This window comes from Ovis canadensis, chromosome 6, assembly GCF_042477335.2.
Source record: "Ovis canadensis isolate MfBH-ARS-UI-01 breed Bighorn chromosome 6, ARS-UI_OviCan_v2, whole genome shotgun sequence".
NCBI lineage: Eukaryota > Metazoa > Chordata > Mammalia > Artiodactyla > Bovidae > Ovis > Ovis canadensis.
In genome coordinates, this window is record NC_091250.1 from 58,611,758 (window position 1) to 58,638,943 (window position 27,186).

Here is a 27,186-nt window from a genome sequence, read left to right on the forward strand (position 1 = left end):
GAGCTAGCACATGGAACTCTGCTCAATGTCACGTGGCAGTCTGGATGGGTGGGGAGTTTAGGGAGAATGCATACATATGACTTGAGTCCCTTCGCTGTTGACCTGAAACTATCAAAACATTGTGAATTGGTTATACCCCAACACAAAGTAAAAATTTAAAAATAAAATAAAATGGAGCTAACAATAATACCTACTGGGTGGAATGGGAATTAAATGAGTTATGAAGTTAAAAAAAATTTAAAAATTAAATATGAAGTTCTCAGAAGAGGGCCTTGGCGTTCGACATACGTTCCGTATCCTCATTATTATTTTGCTACTATTATTGCATGGATCAGACTTTGTAGTGGAGAGAAAATGTGATTTAGAAAGGGTTCGACTTCTAGTTCTTCCCTCTGCTATTTGTGGGAGCTTGAGCAAATCACTTGATCTCTCTGTTCAGGGCTCTCATCTGAGATGAGGATGGATAAGACCAACCTCATAGGGTTGTTTAAAGAAATGATAAAACACTATCGTCAGTTTTATTTTATACTGTAAAGCCTCAGGTACATTATAATGTTTAATTCTCAAACCTGATTCTTCTCTTAAGTTCTTTCTTTTTTAAAAAATTGAGTTATAATTCATATACCGTACAATTCACTTGCTTTACTTGCACAGTTCAGTGCATATGGAATCTTAGTTCCCCGACCAAGGATTGAATCCATCCCCCTTGCATTGGAAGCAAGGAGTCTTAACGGCTGGACCACCAGGGAAGTCCCAGATTTTCCTTCTTTTTTAAATCCAACTGACACATCTATAGAACTGGGAGTCATATTAAACCCTTCATCTCAATGAATTGACTGTAAGACTTGATTCTTTCTTAATATCTCTAGTATCATGCCCCTCCCTCTGAGCCATTGCAATTTCCTCAAATAGAAGGCTTTAGCAGCCACCTCCCTGGCCTCCCAGACTCCAGTCTTTGGTCTACTACCAAAATGATTGTCCTAAAGTGCAATTCATTCTTCCCACTCTCCTCCTTTAAAATCCCTAGTGGTTTCTCATTGCCTTCAGCATAAAATTCCAATTTATTAGCATGGCGAGCAAGGTCTCTCATGACATGGCTTTTTACATACTCCTTACATACTCCCCCAGGTCATTCTTGCCCTTTTGTCTTTATTGATGCCTTGTGTCACATCGAATTAGATATAGTTCCCCAGAACTTGTCCATGTCTTTTTCCTGTGCTTTCTGGCCTTTTCCTCCCCATTATATTCTATCTGCCCTTCAAGGTTATTCATTCCAGCATCAGCTAGTCTAAAGAAACCTTATCTGGCATCGTTTTGCTGACGCCTTGAGTTAACAGTTTCTCTTTTATGCCCCCTCCATGCCCAGTGTTTGCCCTGATTGCGTCTATCCCAATTACTCCTTTATGTATTTCTCTTCCTTAAAAGAAAGAGAAACACTTGAGGATTAGGATCTCATCATATTTGTTTCTGTATTCCCATTGGCTTGAAAAAAGAAGCCAATAAATTGAAAGACAGAATTTGAATGAAAGAATAAATATTATGCCCAATGAAGATAAGATCATGTAATTGTCCTTTAAGAATCATCTCCAAGTTGCTATCTGCTTCACTCTACCAGAGGTTTACAAAGATCATCCTTGATGTGTATTATTAGATGCAATGACCTTGGGGCAAATGACACAGCATCTCTCAGTCATTTTCCTCATTTTGTAAAGTAGGAATAATGAGTATCTACCTTATATAATGGTATTGTTGGAAAGAGTAAATTAAATATGCATATAAAACTTTAAAAGTGTGCTTGGTATTCGGTAAATGGGAATTACTACTATCTTATTAGCTCCCAATGCAAGTGAATTCACCCCATCCTGCATTCAAGAAAGTTGCTCTTAGAGGTAGTTAATGAAAGTTTAGGTGAAAGAGGTGGTCCATAGGTTTTCTTGACCTCAGTGAAGTAGCTAAAATAAGAGTGGACTTATTATCATCTAAACAAAAACACCATCAAGAGAAACAATAGAGTTAAAAAACTTGTAGAATTCTGGCATAAGCATGAGAAAAACAAAAATCTGTTGACCCCATTCTCCTTGGGTTGGTGATTTTCTTTGCCATGCAGTTCACAGGGAAAGGTTTTCCATTCCCAATGCACATGCTCTGCTCTGTCTCTGTTTCTGCTGATGTCTCTTAGGACTTTTTTTTTTTTTTTTAATACTCAGAACCAGAGAAGATTAACTGATACTCGAGAGACAGCAAGGTCAAATGAAGAGATACTGGTTAGACTGGTCCTTGCCAGTCACATGCTTGGTATCAGGCACCTGTCCAGAATTCCTTTGACGCTTCATCTGTTATGGCCACCTACACGGCTTTGATCAGCAGTCTTTCAAAGCATAAGTAAAATGGAGAAAAAATGGATACCTTCCTAAGCAGGAATGTGAGTGTTCATTAACAGGAATCAGGAAAAAGGTAGGATAGGATCTTGGGAAGAACATGAATTTTGGAGGCAGATAGCTGGGTTTTAATCCTTTCTCTGTTACTTGTTGTCCTGATCACCTTGAACATGTTTACTTTGTTTGAGATTCATTTCCTGTGTCCATATAATGGACAGAATAGCATCAGTCTTTAAGAACTGTTGTGAACAGCATGGTTTTTAGCAATAAATCATAGCTGTTCCTTTTCCTATGTGTCTAGACAGTATCAGGTGTCATCTTTGGTAATCCTTTGCTCTTTTCCTTGATTCTAAAAAGGCTTGAAAGCTAATGTCCTGGCTACATATTTGTGAATCATTCTTGAGAGTCTGGAGATAAAAGCAGTTTAGAGATGCCATTGATTGTAGAAAGTAAATGTTTATTCCTGCCCTCCTGACTCCTTCCCTCTTTCCCTCCCTTCCTTTTGCCTCTTCCTTTTTTCTTTGCCTCCTCTATCCTTTATTCTCATTCTCCCTCCCTTCCTCCTTTTGTGTATTTCTCTCACCAGGATCTCCTGCATTGCAGGCGGATTCTTTACCAACTGAGCTATGAGGGAAGTCCATGAAGTAACAACCCCTGTTCCAAGAAGCTCATGTATGATGGCATCATTACCCCTCTGCTGCTGCTGCTGCTAAGTCAATTCAGTCATGTCCGACTCTGTGCGACCCCATAGACCCCAGCCTACCAGGCTCCCCTGTCCCTGGGATTCTCCAGGCAAGAATACTGGAGTGGGTTGCCATTTCCTTCTCCAATGCATGAAAGTGAAACCTGAAAGTGAAGTCACTGAGTTGTGTCCAACTCTCAGCAACCCCATGGACTGCAGCCCACTAGGCTCCTCCATCCATGGGATTTTCCAGGCAAGAGTACTAGGAAGACACAATTACTTTTTTTCATATGTCTCCAGGTTTACCACATAAGCTCATAGTGAAGTATTTGTATCATCTACCACTATTGGTCCTACATTCTTCACATTGATGTTTGTATGATATAATACTTCTATGATGTAAATCCAGTGATATAATTCCCCATGGGTTCAAGCGGAATAAGAAACGATCTTAGAAAGATGCGACCGTGCTAACACTCTGCAAAATGATTAGGCTAAGCCATCTTACATGAAATCCATTTCTAAAATCCTAAAATGTCTCAAGTGTACTATTTTAGGGTAGAGGAATAAAAGAGCTTTGCATTTCATGTAGACTTTTGGTTTGTCCTACCAGTGTTTCTTCATATTCTCCAGCCAGTTCTTTTTGGATCTGTCTTCCCAATGACACCATCATTTCTTTTTCTTTTTTTAAATTAATTTATTTATTTCTGGCTGTGCTGGGTCTTCGTTGCTGAGCGTGGGCTTTCTCCAGTTGTGCTGAGCAGGGGCTACTGTCTCGTGGTGCGTGGGCTTCTCTCGTTGCAGAGCTTAGGCTCTGGGGTACAGGCTCAGCAGTTACGGCACATGGGCTTATTCTCTCGATGGCATGTGAAATCTTCCCAGACCAGGGATCGAACCTGTGTCCCATGCATTGGCAGGCAGATTCTTAATCACTGGATCACCAGGGAAGCCCTGTTATTTCTTGAGGGCAGAAACTATGTACCGTTGATCTTTGAATCTCTATACCTGACCTGGATTCTGACATATAAGAGCTGCTCAGTCGATATTTGTTGAGTGAATAATGAACAAGCCAGATTTCTCAAATGTTTGAATCAAATGTGGAATCACAGGGCTGACTTTGTGAAGGGAAACTCTTCATGTCTTCTCTGCCCTGGCCATTGCTGATGAAGGACGCCCTGCCTCAATTCATGTCATATGCTCTCCTGTGCTTGATTAAACTGCTGCTTTTCTTTTCAGACAGACTAGAGGGTTCTATGGACAGTAATGCTGGAGTCCCCAAAATTTTAAGAGAGATATTTCATGGGTCTCACTGTGAGGTCTATAAGAAGTTTTATTTTCTGAATAAGTATCGATCGCAGCTTATAAAATACTGCAAACCTATATAATTAAAAAGAATGAGACCAGTCATTGGTGGGCAGTACATGGCTAGGTGTAAGAGAAGACAAATTCTTCAGGTTCCTGGGTTTTATAATTGTACTTGCTAGGGAAGCTTATTAAAGCCTTGCAGGTGCAATGTTTCATCACAGAGTAGTGAACCTTTGAAAGATATGCATAATAAACAGAGTTTGAAATATGTTTTTATTCCGGCCATATGGTCCTGTCTGGAGCTTTCCTGGATCTTTGGGTCAGTTCATTGTTGAAAGATGGGCTCGCAAGCACCCACCTCTCGGAGCAGCTGTCAGAGCCCTATCAGAACGAATCTGCTTTTGCATGATTATTTATTTTATGTGGCTCTCTGAAATGAACCCAGCCTTGCTCAGGAGCTGAAATGTGCTGAGCAAAGTCTCTTCCCTGAACAGCTTGTGGCCACATCACCAAGCAGTGTCCTTCCTTGTCCTTAAAAAGCAGACTAGCGAGACTTGTGCAATAGGCCAGGGCAGGCAGTCTGGGTGAGGTGTACCCACCTGAGCTTGAACTTGGTGCCAATATGAAAACGTACATGGTAGCATTTTAAAGACATGTCACTGTTCTGTCTTCCCAACTCTCTGTTGCTCACTTTCCTGTATCTCTGAACTCTGTGCAATTACAGTGGTCATCAAATGCAAGCACTTGAAATGTTTTTGTGGTATCATTGTGATGAGGAGAAGGCTAATGCTCACTTTCTTTTCCTTTGTCATTAACAAAAGGAGATATTAACTCCTCTGAGAATGGCATTTTAAGGGGTTGTTGTTGTTGTTTAGTTGCTAAGTTGTATTTGACTCTTTAGTGACCCTATGGACTATAGTGTGCTAGACTCCTCTGTCCATGGAGTTCTTCAGACAAGAATATTGGAGTGATGTGCCATTTCCTCCTCCAGAGGATGTTCCTGACCCAGGGATCGAAATCGCATCTCCTGCACTGGCAGGTGGATTCTTTACAACTGAGCCCCAGGGAAGCCCTTTTAAGGGGTACATAGTATAATTTGTTCAACATGTACTGTATAGGTATAGAAATACCAGTAACTGACAAGAGACATGTTCCTGAAGCCAAGTGATCATAGAAAAATATTTCAGCATACAAAATGCCCAATGAGTTGATCAGATTGTAAGGAGATATTTCTTCCTCTTTATTTGGACAAGCTGAATTTGGAGTTGAAATTTGCCATCTTGGTCAAGAAGATGCTCTTGCCTTCTTGAGAATGACCTTTTGTCTACTCTTACCTTGCAAACTTTTTGTTCCGTGTTCTGTATCTATTTGTAGTCATTCACTCATTTAAGCGATATTCACTAGAAAATTATCCTTCATCAGCCACTGTGCTAGGTTTTGGGAATATAAAATCTTTGTGCTGCCTGCCCTCATGGAGCTCTGAGTCTGGAGTAGAAGATAGCACTGAACAAATAGTTATATCCGTGTCTTATTCGTGTTACAAAAGGGAAATGAATGGTGTTGAGTGAATGCACGTAGCAGAGAGATTAATGGGATCTTTGCTCTTCTACCTCACCTCCAGGGCAAAGGTCTGCATTAGATTCCTCCTCCCAACCCCCAGTGAGAATCACTCTGCCTAAAATAGTAACTTGTATAGAATAGATGCTCTATGGTATATTTTGTGGATTTAAGAAAGGATTGACAAATTACGATTCTAAAGCCCTGAATCAGTTTTAGAGCAAAACTATACATTTTTTTCTTTTGCTGTCACAGTCAGTTTTATCATTTTTTATTCACCTATTTTTCTACCTCTAGAGCCACAGGTTTGCCTTGGAAACAAACAGAGATCATTCTGTCATTTTTTATTTATTTATTTTTTTATTATTACTATTTTTTTCATTCTGTCATTTTTGAGATTGCATCCAAGTACTGCATTTCGGACTCTTTTGTTGACCATAATGGCTACTCCATTTCTTCTGAGGGATTCCTGCCCACAGTAGTAGATAAAATGGTCATCTGAGTTAAATTCACCCATTCCAGTCCATTTTAGTTTGCCAATTCCTAGAATGCCCACATTCACTCTTGTCATCTCCTGTTTGACCACTTCCAATTTGCCTTGATTCATGGACCTAACATTCCAGGTTCCTATGCAATATTGCTCTTTACAGCATCGGACTTTGCTTCTATCACCAGTCACATCCACAGCTGGCTGTTATTTTTGCTTTGGCTCCATATCTTCATTCTTTCTGGAGTTATTTTTCCACTGATCTCCAGTAGCATATTGGGCACCTACCGACCTGGGGAGTTCCTCTTTCAGTGTCCTATCATTTTGCCTTTTCATACTGTTCATGGGGTTCTCAAGGCAAGAATACTGAAGTGACTTGCCATTCCCTTCTCTAGTGGACCACATTCTGTCAGACCTCTCCACCATGACCCGTCTGTCTTGGGTGGCCCCACATGGCATGAATTAGACAAGGCTGTGGTCCCTGTGATCAGATTGGCCTGTTGTCTGTGACTGTGGTTTCAGTCTGTCTGCCCTCTGATGCCCTTTTTCAGTGCCTGCTGTCTTACTTGGGCTTCTCTTACCTTGGACTTGAGGTATCTCTTCACGGCTGCTCCCGCAAAGCTCAGCCGCTGCTCCTTGCCTTGGACGTGGGGTGTGTCCTCTCTGCCGCTGCTCCTATGCTGCTCAACTGCCGCTTTACCTCTTTATTGCTTTGTCAGTCAAGGTCAGCTTCTATGACTGAAAAGTAAGAAAGAACCTTGGAGAAGGCAATGGCAACCCACTCCAGTGATCTTGCCTGGAGAATCCCAGGGACGGGGGAGCCTGGTGGGCTGCCGTCTATGGGGTCGCACAGAGTCAGACACAACTGAAGTGACTTAGCAGCAGCAGCAGCCGCAGCAGCAAGGAAGAACCTGACTGGTAGCATTTGATAAGTCTGGCTGGTCTTTGAGCTCTCAGCTCTAGTTCATTCCAAGAAACTGTTTCCGTTTCCCTCTGTCCTGTTCTCCCACCCTTCCTGACTAAGATTGATCTTCCGCTATAGCATATTGTCAAGACGTAGGACAGTAGTTCTATTTTTAGTTTTCTGAGAAACCTCCATGCTGTTTTCCACAGTGGCTGCACCAAGATACATTCCCACAAACAATGAAAGAGTGTTCCCTTTTATCCACGTGCTTGCTGCCATGTGACCCAGCAATTCCACTCCTGGGCATATATCAGAAAAAAGTGAAAACCACTAATTTGAAAAGATACATGCACCCCAATGGTCATAGCAACATTATTTTCAATTGCCAAAGAATGACCGAAGTATGGAATCAATCTAGTGTCCATTGATTGATGAATGGATAGAGAGGAATGGATAGAGAAGATGCGGTATGTAATACACACACACACACACACACACACACCATGGAATACTACTTAGCCACAAGAAAGAAGGAAATTTTGCCATTTACAGCAATATGGATGGACTTGGAGGGCATTATACTAATAATTCAGACAGAAACAAATATATGCTACTATTTATATGTGGAATCTAATTTTACAATAAGCCAGTGAATATAACAAAAAAGAAACAAGACTCACAGATATATAGGGAACAAATTAGTGGTTAGCTGTGGTGAGGGAGGGGCAGTATAAGATTGGCGGAGTGGGAGGTACAAACCACTGGGTGTAAGATAGGCTCCGGGATGTATTGTACAACATGGGAAATAGAGCCAGTATTTTGTAACATCTGTAAATGGAAAGTAACCTTTAAAAAGTATATACAAATTTAAAAGCTAAAAAAAAAAAAAAAGAAACTTGGCATTTTAAACAAAACAAGCACAGACTCAGTATAGTGTTAGAGCTCCATCGGTTTCCTGCCTGAGTTCCAGTCTCAACTCCCCTAGTTACCTGATATTTGAATTTTGCAAAGGTTACCAAACTTCTCTCTGCATCACTTCCCTTCTGTGTAAAATGAAGACAATGGTGATATCCATCTAACTCACAGGTTTACTGTAAAGATTGAATGAATTAATGCATACCGGAAACCCTTACAGTGGTACCCAAATGCTCAATAAATGTTAGCTAATATGCTGTTCTTTCCCATAGTTCCCATGTCTTTCCTTTCATAATGCTTTTCACAGATTGTAATTAAAGGCTCACAGGGTGGTAATTTGATTAAGATATGTTTTCCATATAGGCTGTTAAGCTCTTTAAAAAGAGAGGCTTTGTTCACTCTTATGGTCCCAATTCCTAACACAATATATATTTATTGAATAAATGTGGGATGGATGTGTTGTTGCTGTTTAATCACTAAGTTGGGTCTGACTTTTAGGACCCCACAGACTGCACCCCACTAGGCTCCTCTGGCCATGGGATCAACTTTTAGGACCCCACAGACTGCAGCCCACTAGGCTCCTCTGTCCGTGGGATTGTCCAGGCAAGAATACTGGAGTGGGTTGCATTTCCCACTCCACGGGATCTTCCCAACCCAGGATTGAACCTGCATCTCCTGTGGCTCCTGCATTGGCAGGTGGGTTCTTTACCACTGAGCCATGAGGAAGCCCCAAGGATGGGAGTGGATCCCTGAAACCTAAAGTGATGCTGTTCCCGCCTCCAAGTGTACTGCAGGGAGGCTTCAGCAACATCCGGTGTTTCTGGCAGTTTCACCCTAAGGCCCCTGTCTTTAGTGATTTATTTTTCGTGACCCACAACTGACCCTTTCCACCAGGCACAAACCCGGCCCCAGATGCTGCTCTTCCCTTGATGCCCTGCTTTCTCTGGTTCTCAGCATTGAACAGTTTTGTGCTGACTCTACATGCTCTGAAAGCTGTTTGGAGCCAGATGGGAGGAAGAGAATAAACAGATTTCATTCATTGCCCTTCCAGACTCTGAGAAAAATAACAAGAGTAACAGTACCAACAAGTAGTGTATATTGAGTATTTACTATAAACTAGGCATTATGCATAGAGCTTTATATTGATTTAATACCCACCACAATCCTTGGAAGAAAATGCTATCATCCTCATTTTACAGAAAGGGAAAGTAAATCCCAGAAAGAAAGCAAAGAAGGCAGGAAGAGAGAAAAGGAGGGAGTGGGACATGGAAGGCAGTTTTTCTAATAGAAGACAATTTTATGTGCTGAGAACTTTGGTTCTTACAATTTATGTACTGTAGCGGAGGTGACTGTAAAAAGTAATATTGATGGAGAAACTACAGAAGGTGACTCCAAATGTGTACCTATCCACCCATCCACTTTATAAATAAATAAAAATACAGCTTTAAATGATACCTTTCATCTGCTTGCTATTTACTTCCACCCCCACCCTAATCTAATCTAAGTAATAGGAACAATGCAGATAATTAAGAAATCTTTAAGCTCATTTCTGGTTAGTTGTCATTTTCCTATAAAATATTTATAAATTAGCCTTTGCTTTTCAAAGACTGTTTTTTCGGAGAGTCATAGTTTTTGCTTCGAAGAGTTCCCATGTTCAGGTGGGGCCTCCAGCTTCAGGATTATTTGGGCATTTTCACAGATGCTGTCCGGCCACTGATACTCACCTGGAGTTGGGGGTGGGAGGGGATGGCTTATTATGCATTTTCTATGTTTAGATCTTCCTGATGTTTTATTTTTTTTTTTTTTTAAGGAAAGGGGAAGCGGCTGGCGTGCCGGTTCTCTCGGGAACTGTTTAACAGCTAAAGCTGTCCTCCAGCTGTAGTGCTCTTGTGCATATCCACCAAACTCTGAGAGACACATTTTCAAAGTTAGTGTGTGGGACGAATGCCAGAAAATCTGCTTTGAATTGTGTCCCGGGAAGGCTTACTCTTTCCAGTTTTGTGGGCCTTGAGAGGGATTCTCATAAGCACCCAGCAGAATCAGGTGGGTGGTTTGGGACTTGGAACCCAGTTGGCATCTACCCCAGAGAGTCTGTTGTGTCTGTTTCCTGTCCCTGCTGAAACAAATTACTAAAAACTTGGTGGCTTAAACAGCACAAATGTCTTCTCTTAGAGGTCTGGAGGCCAGAAGTCTGAAATGAAGGTTTATCAGTAACATCAGCAACTTCTGGAGGTTCCGAGGGAGAATCATGCTTCTCCTGCATTGGCAGGCAGATTCATTACCACCAGCGCCACCTGGGAAACCCCTGGGTACAAGCTGCTCTACCAGCTTCTCTACTGGTGGCTGCCTTGGCGTTCCTTGGCTTGCAGGAGATCCCTCCAGTGTCTGCCTCTCTTTCATGTATATTGCCCTTTTCCTTGTGTAACTTCTCTGTTTCTCTTTTAAGGGCACATGTCACTGTATTTAGGACTCACCATTATGCATGACAGAGGCTTCCCAGGTGGCTCAGTGGAAGGAATCCACCTGCAAATACAGGAGAGCCAGGAGACATGGCTTTGATCCCTGAGTTGGGAAGATCTCCTGAAATAGGAAGTGGCAACCCATGCCAGTATTCTTGCCTGGAAAATTCCATGGACAGAGGCACCTGGTGGGGCACAGTCCATGGGATCGCAGAGTGGAACATGACTGAGCATGCAGACACATTATGCATGGTGATCTCATCATGAGCTCCTTCATTTACATTTGCAAAGGCCCTTTTTTCCAAATAAAGACACACTCATGGGCTTTGGATACACACATCTTTTGTATGAGCATCCAATCAACCCATCCCACGTGGTGAATTGAGATGATTTCCCACGATCTGCTGGGATAAGGCTGCTGCTGCTGCTGCTGCTGCTAAGTTGCTTCAGTCATGTCTGACTCTGTGCGACCCCATAGACGGCAGACCACCAGGCTCCCCCGTCCCTGGAATTCTCCAGGCAAGAACACTGGAGTGGGTTGCCATTTCCGTCTCCAGTGCATGAAAGTGAAAAGTGAAAGTCAAGTCGCTCAGTCGTCTCCGACTCTTAGAGACCTCATGGACTGCATGCAGCCTACCAGGCTCCTCCGTCCATGGGATTTTCCAGGCAAGAGTACTGGAGTGGGGTGCCATTGCCTTCTCCGGGGATAAGGCTAGGTATGGACTAGGCAGTGGGATGAATAGGCATTTGACGCTCCTAAGCATGCAGCATTTCCCCCCCAGTCTCACAGTGGTTCTCCATGTCTGAAAGCTATGGCCCACACATGGCTGTGTCTCTCCACAGAGCTCCTCCAGCTATGACTGTTGAGGAGAGGGGCCAATGAAGATTGTCTAACATATGCCTCTAGAGGATGGCTCTGGGGTTGGAAGCTGGGTTTCAAAAATTGTAGTTACCCATCAGAGCTTATGAGTCTCAAACTTGATTAAATATAAAAATCACTCAGGGAATTTATTAAGAACAGAAATTCTCCATCCTCAACCTATATTAGTTTGCTAAGGGCTGCTGTAACAAAATGCTATAGGCTGGGCACCTTAAACAACAGAAATTTGTTTTCTCACAGTTCTGGAAGTTGGAAGTCCAAAGTTCAGATATCAGCAGGTTTGACTTCTCCTGAGGTCTCTGTTTGGCTTTTGGATAAGTGCTTTCTCACTGTGCCCTCTCTGGTTTTTCCTTTGTGGTCATGCGCCCCTGGTGACTCTCTCTCTTCTTATAAGGACATCAGTCATATTGCTTGACATTTTCTGAACCACCAGGTGACTTGTGATTTTCCAGTGACCGGTTTCCTTCTGGCTCACCCTCACCCTGAAGTTTTAGTCTTTTGGGATCTTAGCTTTCTGTGTGAGAGTTCTCAAACTACAATTCTTTGACACCTATTCTCACTCCAGAAAAGAGAAAAAGTTTCTGATTTTCTAAGACTGGATTTCATCGTGCAAAAGTAGCTGCCATGCCCACCAATCTCAGTTCTCACTTCCTGCTTTGTCCTGGTAAGTCACTATGAAACTGTCAGCTTTCCATTGTTTTGAAGATTTGTTTAAAAAAAAAATGTATCCAGCATGTTTACTTATTTTCACTACTTTCTTGGGGAGCGTAGATTACCATTACTTGACACATGAAAATCTAGAAGCCTATAATTTTTTCTTCTCATCCATTCTTGGGCTTTATCTCTTTTTTCCCTGTGAAGTTGCTGTCTTTTGCACTGTTGTGGACCTGTCTGCCGACTCTTTTCCTGGCAGCTTGGCTCTGTGGATTAGTTTGTTTTGTAACTTAATAACTGTGTCACATTCACGGATGTCTTATAGAAGTCCTAGGCAATCTTGAAAACAAAGGTTATCTCTTTATAAACTGTGGGGAAATAAATCCCATTGATTCTGAGTGCCCGATTTCTAGTCCTTTGTAACATGAGATACACAAGCATGGGCTTCCCAGGTGGCTCAGCAGATAGAAGAATCTGCTTTGCCAATTCAGGAGACCTGGGTTCTATCTATCCCTGGATTGGGAAGATCCTCTGGAGAAGGAAATGGCAACCCATTCCAGTATTCTTGCCTGGGAAATCCCCTGGAAAGAGGAGCCTGGCGAGCTACAGTCCAGGGGGTGACAAAGAGTTGGACACGACTTAGCAAATAAATAGCAACAGCAGCAGTTTAGTTCAGTTCAGTTGCTCAGGCAAGTCTGACTCTTTGTGATGCCATGGAGTGCAGCATGCCAGGCCACCTTGTCCATCACCAACTTCTGGAGCTTACTCAAACTCATGTCCATTGAGTCTGTGGTGCATCCAACCATCTCATCCTCTGTCATCCCCTTCTCCTCTTGCCTTCAATCTTTCTCAGCATCAGGGTCTTTTTCAGTGAGTCAGTTCTTCCCATCAGGTGGCCAGAGTGTTGGAGTTTTAGCTTCAGCATCAGTCCTTCCAACGAATATTCAGGACTGATTTCTTTTAGGATGGACTGGTTGGATCTCCTTGCAGTCCAAGGGACTCTCAAGAGTCTTCTCCAAAACCACAGTTCAAAAGCATCAATTCTGCCGCGCTCAGCTTTCTTCACAGTCCAACTCTCACATCCACACATGACTGTTGGAAAAACCATAGCTTTGTCTAGATGGACCTTTGTTGGCAAAATAATGTCTCTGCTTTTTAATATGCTGTCTAGGTTGGTCATAATTTTTCTTCAAAGGAGCAAGCATCTTTTAATCTCATGGCTGCAATCACCATCTGCAGTGATTTTGGAGCCCAGAAAAATAAAGTCAGCCACTGTTTCCCCATCTATTTGCCATGAAGTGATAGGACCAGATGCCATGATCTTAGTTTTCTGAACGATGAGTTTTAAGCCAACTTTTTCATTCTCCTCATTCACTTTCATCAGAGGCTCTTTAGTTATTCTTTGCTTTCTGCCATAAGGATGGTGTCATCTGCACATTTTAGGTTATTGATATTTCTCCCAGCAATCTTGATTCCTGCTTGTATTTCATCCATCCCAGCATTTCTCATCATGTACTCTGCATATAAGTTAAGTAAGTAGGGTGACAATATACAGCCTTGATGTACTTTCCTGATTTGAAACTGGTCTGTTGTTCCATGTCCAGTTCTAACTGTTGCTTCCTGACCTGCATACATGTTTCTCAAGAGGCAGGTCAGGTGGTCTGGTATTCCCGTCTCGTTCAGAATTTTCCACAGTTTGTTGTGATCCACATAGTTAAAGGCTTTGGCATAGTCAATAAAACAAAAGTAGATGTTTTCCTCAAACTCTCTTGCTTTTTTGATGATCCAATGGATGTTGGCAATTTGATCTCTGGTTCCTCTGCCTTTTCTAAATCTAGCTTGAACAACTGGAAGTTCATGGTTCATGTACTGCTAAAGCCTGGCTTGGAAAATTTTGAGCATTACTTTCAGTTCAGTTCAGTTCAGTCCAGTTCAGTCGCTCAGTCATGTCCGATTCTTTGCAATCCCATGAACCGCAGCACGCCAGGCCTCCCTGTCCATCATCAAGTCCTGGAGTCCAGGAGTCGGTGATGCCATCCAACCCATGTCCATCAAATCGGTGATGCCATCCAACCTTCTCATCCTCTGGCATCCCCTTCTCCTGCCCTCAATCTTTCCCAGCATCAGGGTCTTTTCCAGTGAGTCAGCTATTCGCATCAGGTGGCCAAAATATTGGAGTTTCAGCTTCAACATCAGTCCTCCAATGAATACCCAGGACTCATCTCCCTTAGGATGAACTGGTTGGATCGCCTTGCAGTCCAAGGGACTCTCAAGACTCTTCTCCAACACCACAGTTCAAAAGCATCAATTCTTTGGTGCTCAGCTTTCTCTATAGTCCAATTATCACATCTATACATGCTTTACTAGTATGTGAGATCAGTGCAATTGTGCAGTAGTTTGAGCATCCTTTGGCATTGCCTTTCTTTGGGATTGGAAAGAAAACTGACCTTTTCCAGTCCTGTGGCCACTGCTGTGTTTTCCAAATTTGCTGACATATTGAGTGCAGCACTTTACCAGCATCATCATTTAGGATTTGAAATAGCTCAACTGGAATTCCATCACTTCCACTAGTTTTATTGGTAGGATGCTTCCTAAGGCCCACTTGACTTCACATTCCAGAATGTCTGGCTCTAGGTTGGTGACCACACCGTCGTGATTATCTGGGTCATGAAGATCTTTTTTGTATAGCTGTTCTGTGTATTCTTGCCACTTCTTCTTAATATCTTCTGCTTCTGTTAGGTCTCTACCATTTCTGTCCTTTATTGTGCCCATCTTTGCATGAAATGTTCCCTTGGTATCTCTAATTTCCTTGAAGAGGTCTCCAGAGTTTCCCATTCTATTGTTTTCATCTATTTCTTTGCATTGATCACCGAGGAGGAATTTCTTATCTCTCCTTTCTATTCTCTCTGCTGTGAACAGCAGCAGTACACAGGCATAATCACGGCACCACTTAGGTCAGTAAATTGAGGAGAATCTGCACAATACCATGAAATGGTGAGCTTCTAAAATAGGTGTGTGTGTGTAGTAAAGAATTTGATTTTGCCCAAAGAGTAGAGTGCCCTTTGTCCTCAGCTTCTGGGTGAAAAATCTATTGCTATTTGACAGAATGTCTTTGTTTAGGGTGAGGGCTAGTCTCACTGGAAGACTGACTGTGTGCCTGAGTGGGGGGCTTTGGGTCATACAGCGTCACTTGACCTGGGGACTGAGTTCATTCGCATGAACAATCAGTCAATCATGCCAATATGTTAATAACAGAGTTACGGTGAAAACTCTGGACACTGATGCTCAGGTGAGCCTCTCTGGCTGGCAGTCCTCTGTATGTATTGTCACATGTCAGCACCAAGAGGACAAGTTGTCCTGACTCCTAGGGAAAAGGACAATGAAAGTTTCTGTTTGAAGCCCATCGGTTTCTGATCTGTGTACCTCTTCCTTTGGCTCATATTAATATGTATCCTTTGCTGAATAAACCATAACCTTGACTATAAGAGGTTTCTGTGAGTTCTGGAGAGTTCTTGTAGCAACTTACTGAACCTGAGCATGGTTTGGGGAACACTTTGAACTTGAAGTTGTATAGAGAGAGCAGTCTGGTGAAGGACCGCCTCCTCAACCTTTTCATTTTGGTCAACACTGGGCAGTGAGTGTGTGTGTGCGTGTGTGTGTGTATGGGTGTGCGTGTGCATGTGTAGGTGTGTGCATATAACACTGGAGTTATAATGAGAACAGCCGGAGGCTATAATATATTAATAAACCTTAGATATTTTTCTCCTTGCCTCTTGTTTTAATTGGGGTATAGTTATTTTACAATATTGTGTTAGTTTCTGTTGTACAATGAAGTGAATCAGCTACATGTATACATATATCCCTTCCCTCTTGAGCCTCCCCCACATCTCACCCATCTAGGTCATCACAGAGCATCAAGCTGAGCTCCCTGCGCTATGCAGCAGGTTCCCATTAGCTATCTGTTTTATACACGGCAGTGCATACACATCAATCCCAATCTCCCAACTCATCCCCCCCCCCACCAGTGTCCACCCATCATTTTCTACATCTGTGTCTCTATTCCTGCCCTGCAAATAGGTTCTCCTGTACCATTTTTAAGCTTCTATATATATAAGTGTGTTAGTATTTGGTATTTGTTTTTCTTTTCCTGACTTCCTTCACTCTGTATGACACACTCTCAGTCCATCCCCATCTCTGTAAATGACTCAACATCATTCTAATGCTATGAGATAAGAAATCCTTTCATCTTTATATTCACCCTGCTGACCGTGACACCTTTCCTACTGGTCTTTTAGTTCAAAACCAAACTCTGGTTATTCTGGGATGGGTGTCTTGTTCACATCCCCAGGTACTCGGTACTCATCTGCAGTTCTTGTCAGTCTGTGTTTACTTGGCCTGAAACTCTGCTTAAAGAAAGAGAGTGGATTCACAGGAGTATATTTTTCCTGCATAGATTTGGGACTTCATAAATCACAGTGACAAGAAATGCAATGATGGTTTCTTTCTGTTCTTGAGGAGATTGGAACAGGAGAGGCATGCAGGTTCCAGTACGGTGTTGTAATTTTTCCCAGTGGTAGCACCATGAGAAGGACTCCAGCAGGGTGGCTCCTCAGCTCTAACTGGGTAATTCTCTACTTGAGCGTCCCTGCAATGAAAACAGAGAGATATCCACCAGTGTCACTTGGGCCGTTTAGTGCCTGCTGCGGAACTCCTGGCAGATAATGATGAAATTGTCAAGATTTCCTTTTTGTTCCCTTCCAAGCAGGCAGGGCATCGTTTTTATCCCCCAGCTTAGTGCATGAATCAATCCTTTTGTACATGATAAGTGGGACTGTGCATGCTTTCAGAAACTGTCTGGCTTCATACCTGGCAGACTGGCTTGTAGAACAGTAGATCTGCAAATGAGAAAGAAAAAGTGCTGATTTTCACATGTCTCCACATTGAATTATAAAGTAGTCAAAAAAGATTGCTATATTCTTGCCTGGTGTTTGGTTTTGGTCATTTTCATTCTTAGATATATTCCATCCAGAAATTAAATATAAAAAGATTATTTAAAAATTTGGTGTTTGCAGATTGTGGTTGACAGGGGAGGAGACACATGTGGCAAGGTGGACGGGTAGAAGGAAAAGGAATACCTAGTAAATGTTTTAATTCCTGTAAAGCTTGCTGTGCTTGAATGGTATATATTTCATTTTCCAATAATACTTCATTGCAAAGGAATCTGTCCAGTTTGGTTTAATTCCTGCCTTGAGGCCATTCACAGGGCACTTTCTAGGTAAAGCCCCTTGCATTCCTTCATGCATAAAGGTCAAAGGGTTATGCATCAGTTAACCTGTCGGAAAATGTTTGTCAAAGGAATATCTATAGAAAAAACAATTCCATTTGTCTATGGAATATCTACAGTGAAAAAAAATTCCAAGATTTGGAGATCACCATATGTTCATGGGTATAGTACTTTCGAGAGACCAGAAAAATACAGAAATATAACAGGAAAAATTAAAGGTAGATCTTATTTTGCTGAAGTTAGGAGAGTCATTTGGGTTGAAAGCAATCTCTGGTGCATCAAAATAAAAATTTGAACAATTACTTAGTTCTTAACTGAAAAAAAAAAAAGAAAGCAATCCCTGGTAAAATTAAAATTTGATTTATTATATAAATGCTCATTTTCATCTAACTTATTTAGGAAGAAATTGTGTTAGTAGCTCAATCGTGTCCAACCTGTTGCAACCCTATGGACTGTAGCCTGCCAGGCTCCTCTGTGGGATTCTCCAGGCAAGAATACTGGAGTGGGTTACCCTTTCCTTCTCCAAACTTATTTAGGAATATGTCTATCTTATAAAGAAACCCTGCCCTTTAATTTCTGCACCATAAAACAAATATTAGTGAATCCCACAAATAAGGTTTGTTTGTTATTGTTTTAAGGAAATAAAATGCTCAATGCACAGATTCATATAACCAAAAAAAAAATTCATATAATCTAAAAAGTTGGCTTAAAACTCAACATTCAGAAAATGAAGATCATGGCATCTGGTCCCATCACTTCATGGCAAATAGATGGGGAAACAGTGGAAACAGTGTCAGACTTTATTTTTTGGGGGCTCCAAAATCACTGCAGATGATGACTGCAGCCATGAAATTAAAAGACGCTTACTCCTTGGAAGAAAAGTTATGACCAATCTAGATAGCATATTCAAAAGTAGAGACATTACGTTGCCGACTAAGGTCCATCTAGTCAAGGCTATGGTTTTTCCAGTGGTCATGTATGGATGTGAGAGTTGGACTGTGAGGAAAGCTGAGCACCAAAGAATTGAAGCTTTTGAACTGTGGTGTTGGAGAAGACTCTTGAGAGTCCCTTGGACTGCAAGGAGATCCAACCAGTCCATTCTGAAGGAGATCAGCCCTGGGATTTCTTCAGAAGGAATGATGCTAAAGCTGAAACTCCAGTACTTTGTCCACCTCATGCAAAGAGTTGACTCATTGGAAAAGACTCTGATGCTGGGAGGGATTGGGGGCAGGAGGAGAAGGGGATGACAGAGGATGAGATGGCTGGATGGCATCACTGACTCGATGGACATGAGTCTGAGTGAACTCCGGGAGCTGGTGATGGACAGGGAGGCCTGGCGTGCTGCAATTCATGGGGTTGCAAAGAGTTGGACATGACTGAGCGACTGAATTGAACTGAACTGAAGAGTTTTCCAAACTTAAGATGCCAATTAAAAATGAACTTAATTCGCTGATTAAAAGATAGAAATTTGTGTACTTAGAGAATTCTCCACCCTTTGTTATCTGACCATGGAGTCCATGGATGGGCTCTGGAGCATCTGCAGATGAAATTATATAGGATGTTTTGCTTGTACATATGTGCATTTGGAGCGGAGGTGGTCTAGGTCTTTGGCACCACTCTGAGTTTAGACATGGGGCAGAGAGAATGCCCTAACATTTCTGTACCTTCTTAGTCTGGGGTAAAACACAGCCAGAGCCCTGTGCTGGTCCTTTTCATCTTGGAGATTCTATGTCCAGAATTATAAAATATATATTAATTTGGTCATAAGGACACAAAGTAAGACCTGGGGCCTCCTCAGCTATGTTATCACTTTTTTCCAGTTTACCATTGAGCTTTCGAGATTATCTTGGAGTTGAATTTAGAAGCTAGTAGTGTTTTTACTGAGTGCAGTTCTAGGGTACTAAGGAGAAACTCTGTATATGTGTGTTTCATATCTGAAAAATAGTAGGTATTGAAAAGACATGCATTGAGTAAATGGATGAATGAATAAAGTGCATTTCAAAATGAATGAACAACCAAATATTTATTTTAATTTTTAATTTTTTAAAGTTACTGTATTAAAAAATATTTAATTTTGTTTATTTATTTTTGGCTGCACTGGGTCTTTGTTGCTTTACCCAGGCCTCTCCAGCTGCAGCAAGCAGGCTCAAGAGTGCAGGGTCAGTAGTTGTGGCACATGGGCTTATTAATCGTTGCTTTCCAGCATGCGGAATCCTCCTGGGCCAGGGATCGAACCTGCGCCCCCTGCATTGCACCACCCTGCAGGTGGTCTCCTATCCACTGTGCTACCAGAGAAGTCCCCAGATGTTTAGAATTATGCAATTTAACTTTTTTTAGTGTCATAGTTTCTTTATTCATTTATTTACACTTTTAATAAAAATTGGGTCTTTTATATACTTGGACTTGGCTGAGATTCAGAGATCGAAGAGCTCCCCCATGTGATGCAGGGGGGCTGACAAATAACAAGGTATGTAATCTAACTTCCTAAATGAAGCCCATGCTTGTTTAAAACAGGAAATTGGAAAAGAGGATTGAAACAAGGCTTCTTCTGTGTCCACTATGAGCTTCAGCAGGAGAAAGCTAGCTACCCACCCATACTGGTCATCAATGATTTTGTCTATTTTCCATAAAATCTTTGAGTAATTGGTTAATTTTTGTTTTTGTGATTTTAGCTATCCAACTTGACAAAGTCAATCTTCAAGTATACTGTGCCTGGTCTCTCCTGGATAACTTTGAGTGGAACCAGGGATACAACAGCCGGTTTGGTCTCTTCCATGTTGATTTTGAAGATCCAGCAAGACCCCGAGTCCCTTACACATCAGCCAAGGAGTATGCTAAGATCATCCGAAACAATGGCCTGGAGGGGCCTCCATAGAAATTACCCACAGCTGGGTAATTTCACCTGGAGAAGGACTCTGCCCTTGGAAATGGAATCTGCTTTGGTGATCCTGCAGACATCCTCAAGTTGCCTTGGTAATCAGTATGTCCTACCAGCTGATCTGTGATCGTGAAGTCTGAATATGTAGTGCCTGGAAATTATTTAATGATGGCTTTTACTCTATTTGTATTTGATCAATGAGGCTTTTGAAAAAGTAGAAAACCACTGCAATTGATTTTTGTATTAAGAAATCAGATGGACTTGGTAGCTTCAATTTGAATCCTTAGATTTTTTTTCTAGAAAAAGTAATGCAAAATTTATAAACAGGGTGTGCTCATGATTTGCAACCCTCTAAGAATAGATCGCTTAATTTAAGAAGGCTTGTTTATGAATCTATTTTTTTTGTTTACATAAATTGTTATTTGCCTTAGCAGGTCCACTGTCCATAACTGTCTGCTATTTAATCTAGTATAGATATAAAAATTAAAAGTTAGACACATTATCAGAGAACTTCAGGAGAGAGTTCTGCAGAGCTGAAAAGAAAAAGAATTGGCAGAGTATTTGAAATTGTATTTGAACATTTAGAAAACTTATGAACAGACTTGATAGAGCTGATGAAGCATTTAAAAAAATTAATAAAGGGCACATTAAAAAAGTCACATTATATCTTTATAGATGCTGTTCACCAAAGGAATTAATTAATAACCTACTTAATAAAGGTGATTGGTTCATGTGTTTGGCACATAGCTATGCATGAGCAAGTACATGTCTCTCTTGCTTGATAAACTTTTGGAAAATAATAAATGAATAACAAATTAGAATGTGAATAGCAAAGAAGTATTTGAGCATTGTCGTTTAATAGCAATTGGATTCCTACACTTTTTCTTAGTTAGTTCAGTAGCTCAGTCGTGTCCGACTCTACGATGCCATGCACTGCAGCGTGCTAGGCTTCCCTGTATATCACCAACTCCTGGAGCTTGCTCAAACTCATGTCCATCAAGTCAGTGATGCCATCCAACCATCTGATCCTCTGTTGTCCCCTTCTCCTCCTGCCTTCAATCTTTCCAGCATTAGGGTCTTTCCCAATAAGTCAGTTCTTCACATCAAGTGGCCAAAGTATTGGAGTTTCAGCTTCAGCATCAGTCCTTCCCATGAATATTCAGGACTAATTTCCTTTAGGATTGACTGGTTGTATCTCTTTTCAGTCCGAAGTACTCTCAAGAGTCTTCTCCGTCACTACAGTTAAAAAGCATCAGTTCTTTGGTGCTCAGCTTTCTTTATAGTCCAACTCTCACATTCATACATGACTATTGGTAAAACCATGGCTTTAAATAGACGGACCTTTTTTGGTAAAGTAATGTCTCTGCTTTGTAATATGCTCTCTAGGTTGGTCATAGCTTTTGTTCCAAGGAGCAAGAATCTTTTAATTTCATCGTTTCAGTCACCATTTGCAGTGATTTTGGAGCCCCCAAAATAAAGTCTCTCACTGTTTCCATTGTTTCCCATATGTTTGCCATGAAGTGATCGGACTGGATGCCATGATCTTAGTTTTTTGAATGCTGAGTTTTAAGCCAGCTTTTTCACTCTCTTCTTTCACTTTCATCAAGAGGCTCTTTAGTTCCTCATAGCTTTCTGCCATAAGGGTGGTGTCATCTGCATATGAGGTTATTGATATTTCTCCCAGAAATCATGATTCCAACTTGTGCTTCATCCAGCCTGGTATTTTGCATGATGTACTCTGAATATAAGTTAAATAGGCAGGGTGACAATACACAGCCTTGAAGTACTCCTTTTCCAGTTTGGAACCAGTTTGTTGTTCCATGGCCAGTTCTAACTGTTGCTTCTTGACCTGCATACAGATTTCTCAGGAGGCAGGTAAGGTGGTCTGGTATTGCTGTCTCTTGAAGACTTTTCCAGTTTGTTGTGATCCACACTGTCAAAGGCTTTGGCATAATAGTGGCACCACATTAAAAACAACAGAATGGCACGTGTGTACCTGTGGCGGACTCGTGTTGATGTGTGGCAAAACCAGTGCAATACTGTAAAGTAATTAACCTCCAATTAAAATAAATAAATTTATTAAAAACATAAAAACAAAAGAATGAGCAGGGTATAGTCTCTACTTTGTGGTATTTTTAAAAATTGAGGATCCCTCAGAACACTGATGACAACCAGGAAATAAATATGAGTTAACTGACTAACATGAGCATAAGCGAAGGAGGGTATAGTTTGTTACCTTGGTGTTTGAATTGTCTAAGATGTATGTGAGGTTGGATGGACTTGGATATTTTACTGAGCTTCCTCAGTAAAGCCTGAAGAAGATGTAGGGCCCCCTCTGGACTTCATGGCTTCACTCCCGTGAATCGTTTACATATGTACAGTTTGTGCCTTCACATCCATGTTCAAGTAATACTTACTAAACATTCATGTATCAGGCTTGAAGTGGTGAGATAAGTATTATCATCCCATTTTGCAGACTGAGAAACTGAGGCCACACCAATGGTCATCTTCCTTAAGGCACATCAATGTTTACTGGCCCTGGCTCTTCCCTGGCATCAGCTCTGTTTCTATCCAGCACAGTCTAGATCAGTTCAGTTCAGTCACTCAGTTGTGTCCAGCTCTTTGTGACCCCACAGACTGCAGCATGCCAGGCCTCCCTGTCCATCACCAGTTCCCAGAGTTTACTCATACTCATGTCCATTGAGCTGGTGATGCCATCCAACCATCTCATCCTCTGTCATCTCCTTCTCCTCCTGCCTTCAATCTTTCCCAGCATCAGGGTCTTTTCAAATGAGTCAGTTCTTCGCATCAGGTGGCCATCAGTCTAGATCAGGGTGTCATAGAAGTGGTCTCTGCATATTTTTAAAAAAAAAGTAAAAAAGAAACAAATGTGTGGAGTTACTTTATGCAGCAGGAAATGGGAAAGTTGGTTTTCTGTACTCTCCTTCTGCTTCCTTGAGGTAATGGCAGATATTTTGTGATTCTCCTAAGGCTTGAGGCCTGAGCAGACATCCTGTCATTCTTAAAAAACACTATGGTCACTGCTATATTTAAAATGTATAACCAACAAGGACCTACTACTGTATACCACATGGAACTCTGCTCTACGTTATGTGGTAGCCTGGATGCAAGGGGGGGTTGGGGCGAGAATGGATACATGTATATGTATGGCTGAGTCCCTTTGCTGTTCATCTGAAACTACCACAGCATTGTTAAGTGGCTATGCTGCTGCTGCTGCTAAGTCGCTTCAATCATGTCCGACTCTGTGCGACCCCATAGACGGCAGCCCACCAGGCTCCGCCGTCCCTGGGATTCTCCAGGCAAGAACACTGGAGTGGGTTGCTATTTCCTTCTCCAGTGCATGAAAGTGAAAAGTGAAAGTGAAGTTGCTCAGTCGTGTCCAACTCTTCAAAATAAAAGTTAGTAACAACAAAACACTGTGGTCAATTTCTGGACTGTTTTCATGTTCATAATCAGGAAATTATTTATATCAAAGTACATTCTCTCAGTAACTGGTCAGAGTGAGAAACAAATGGTCGTAGCAGTTCAATAAATGTGGATGCACTAGGGAAAATTATCTTAAGATTAAAATGGTATACATAGGAAATTCTATTACATCTTTGCCACTGGTTTGTTATTTTTATTGTTCAATGAGACATAATCTCACAATTTGTGTTCATTTAGACAGCAGGTTTCCAAATCTTATTTTATTCCTTTCCTATCCAGCCTTTTTCATTTTTACCATGTATCTTATTTACAATTAATGTGCCTTCCTTATATTATCTTGCAAGATAACTGAGCTTTCCTTTTAATTAGGACATTGCTTTGAATATTACTTATCGTATAGGACATATTTATAAATTTTACAACAATACAGATGAGCATTGTATTTTCGTTACCAAAACCAGAAAATTGTTACTCGCACTGTGATAAAATGATCTGTCACTTTTGGTCTGCCAGGAGAAACAAACGGTCTAGCTGCAGTGGCCGTGTGGCCTGACAGTACAGTGGCCTCACAGATTTCTGCTGTATTTGAAAGGCCAGCTCTTTGTCCCAGAGATGGATCAACCAAAGTGTTTCCCTCATTAGCCCTGTAAGTAAAAATTACAATAGGTTAAAAAGAGGGGGAAAAAAATCCCCCAGCACAAACCGTAATAGCCTTGGTAGTATTTTAATTAATGTTATTTTAAAATTGCTTGTATTAGCATTTGGGAACAAAATTGATTGGCTTTTGCCTGTCAGAGAAACAGAACTTGGATTCTTTAGATGGAAAAACAGGAGTTGTTAATTATACTTACAAATCCATAGATACTGGACTTCAGATGTCTTGAAGGTCATCTGAGGCTTGTAAAGCACATGTTTTATGTCTGTTTTATCTAAGGAGAAACTTGAATATCACAATGATGGATTGGATTCACTTGTATTTCTCTTTACCCTCCTTTGATTTTTTTTTAAGAGATTGTGAACACATTATTAGCATCCTGGGGATCACTTTTAGAGTTTTTTTGGATAGTTTTAGGGTAATTAATTTCTGAGTTCCTAAAAACATGCAGAAGGTAATAGGATTCCCTTTTCATTTTGTTATATGGGGCTTGTTTTAAAACTCCTGTGAACACTAGGAAATGTCCACTTAAGTCCTTTATTGAATGAGCAGTACAAGTTCTCATTAAGAAACCCATAAACTAAGACACTTGCAACCTTGGTATTTGGCAGCGGAGTGCCAGTCAGGCTTTTGTGGTCTGGGAATTTGTGTTCGGCCTGTTGGTTTTAATTATTTTTGTGAATGAGAGAATAATGAATACATTTGTAATATATTGAAAAAATTCCCCAGCACTGGCTGACCAAAAAGTAGATTTATAATGGTAATCCTTAAACACCAACTCTATTGCGCAGTGCTAGGCAGAAAGAAAACAGAAGATTGAGCTTCATTATTGAGAGAGCAGAATAAATCAAAGCTGATGGAATTAATACTGTTTAATTACTAGCAGTGTTCCCTACCTGGAGAACACATACTCATCACTGATCATGATATTTTAGGCTCTAGTTGTCCTGGGAGGGATATAGTACAGAGCAGAAAGCAGGATGAGCCACAAAGAATGAAATTAGAAGACATTTTGATGTAGAGGCACTCATGGTGGCCTTATAGTTATGGGTTGTGGCAGCAGGAAGGGAGAAGAAACCTTATAGATGGTAGCAGTAGGTGAGAGCATTGCTTTGCTAGCATGTGAGATGAGTGCAGTTGTGCAGTAGTTTGAACATTCTTTGGCACAAACTACTGCATAATCGCACTCATCTCACATGCTAGCAAAGTAATGCTCAAAATTTTCCAAGCCAGGCTTTAACAATACGTGAACTGTGAATTTCCAGATGTTCAAGCTGGATTTAAGGCAGAGGAACCAGAGATCAAATTGCCAACATCCACTGGCTCATTGAAAAAGCAAGAGAGTTCTAGAAAAACATCTACTTTTGCTTTATTGACTGTGGAATACTACAAACCATGGAAAATTCTGAAAGAGATGAGAATACCAGACCACCTGACCTGCCTCCTGCGAAATCTGTATGCAGGTCAAGAAGCAACAGTTAAAACTGGACATGGAACAACAGACTGATTCCAAATTGGGAAAGGAGTATGTCAAGGCTGTATATTGTCACCCTGCTTATTTAACTTACTTGCAGCGTAAATCATGCAAAATGCTGGGCTGGAGGAAGCACAAGCTGGAATCAAGCTTTCCGGGAGAAATATCAATAACTTCAGATATGCAGATGACACCACCCTTATGGCAGAAAGCTAAGAGGAACTAAAGAGCCTCTTGATGGAAGTGAAAGGAGAGTGAAAAAGTTGGCTTAAAGCTTAACATTCAAAAAACTAAGATCATGGCATCCAGTCCCATCATTTCATGGCAAATAGATGGGGAAACAGTGACAGACTTTATTTTGGGGGGCTTCAAAATCACTGCAGATGGTGACTGCAGCCATGAAATTAAAAGACACTTGCTCCTTGGAAGAAAAGCTATGACCAACCTAGAGAGCATATTAAAAAACAGAGACATTACTTTACCAAAAAGGTTGGTCTAGTCAAAGCTATGGTTTTTCCAGTAGTCATGTATGGATGCGAGAGTTGGAACTATAAAGAAAGCTGAGTGCCAAAGAATTGATGCCTTTGAACTGTTGTGTTGGGGAAGGACTGCAAGGAGATCCAACCAGTCAGTCCTAAAGGAAATTAGGCCTGAATATTCATTGGAAGGACTGATGCTTAAGCTGAAACTCCGATACTTTGGCCACCTGATGCGAAGAACCGATTCATTGGAAAAGAACCTGGTGCTGGGAAAGATTGAAGGCAGAAGGAGAAGGGGATGATAGAGGATGAGATAGCTGGATGGCATCATTGACATGATGGACAGGAGTTTGTGTAGGCTCCAGTAGTTGGTGATAGACAGGGAAGCGTGGCTTGCTGCAGTTCATGGGATCACAAAGAGTAGGACACAACTGAGCAATTGAACTGAACTGAACTGAGTAGGTGAGATGGGGAGATGGCAGAAGCTCTGGGTTATTCCCAGTTGTGAGAGTTAATGTCTCCTATGGAGAGTAAATGGAGCCCAGTTTTCCAGGATTTCCCAAGGTCTCTAGGTAACACCTGACCCATAACTGGTTTATGTGACCTTGCCTGAGTGGTGGTATTGGTCCCTGATACCAGGCCAGTATAGGCTTTTCAGGTGGCTCAGTGGTAAAGAACTCACCTGCCAATGTAAGAGATGTGAGTTTGATCCCTAGGTTGGGAAGATACCCTAGAGTAGGAAATTGCA

General features: G+C 41.4%; 1 protein-coding gene across 1 annotated transcript in view; it reads left to right on the top strand.

Moving 5' to 3' along the window:
- Positions 1 to 21,217, top strand: part of LOC138442443 (cytosolic beta-glucosidase) — a 125,258-nt gene extending 104,041 nt beyond the window's left edge. Inside the window, exon 5 of the mRNA XM_069593785.1 lies at positions 20,178 to 21,217. Within this exon, the coding sequence (XP_069449886.1) occupies positions 20,178 to 20,380 (203 nt within the window). The 3' untranslated portion in view covers positions 20,381 to 21,217. The remainder of the gene's footprint in view (positions 1 to 20,177) is intronic.
- Positions 21,218 to 27,186: the final 5,969 nt, after the last annotated feature.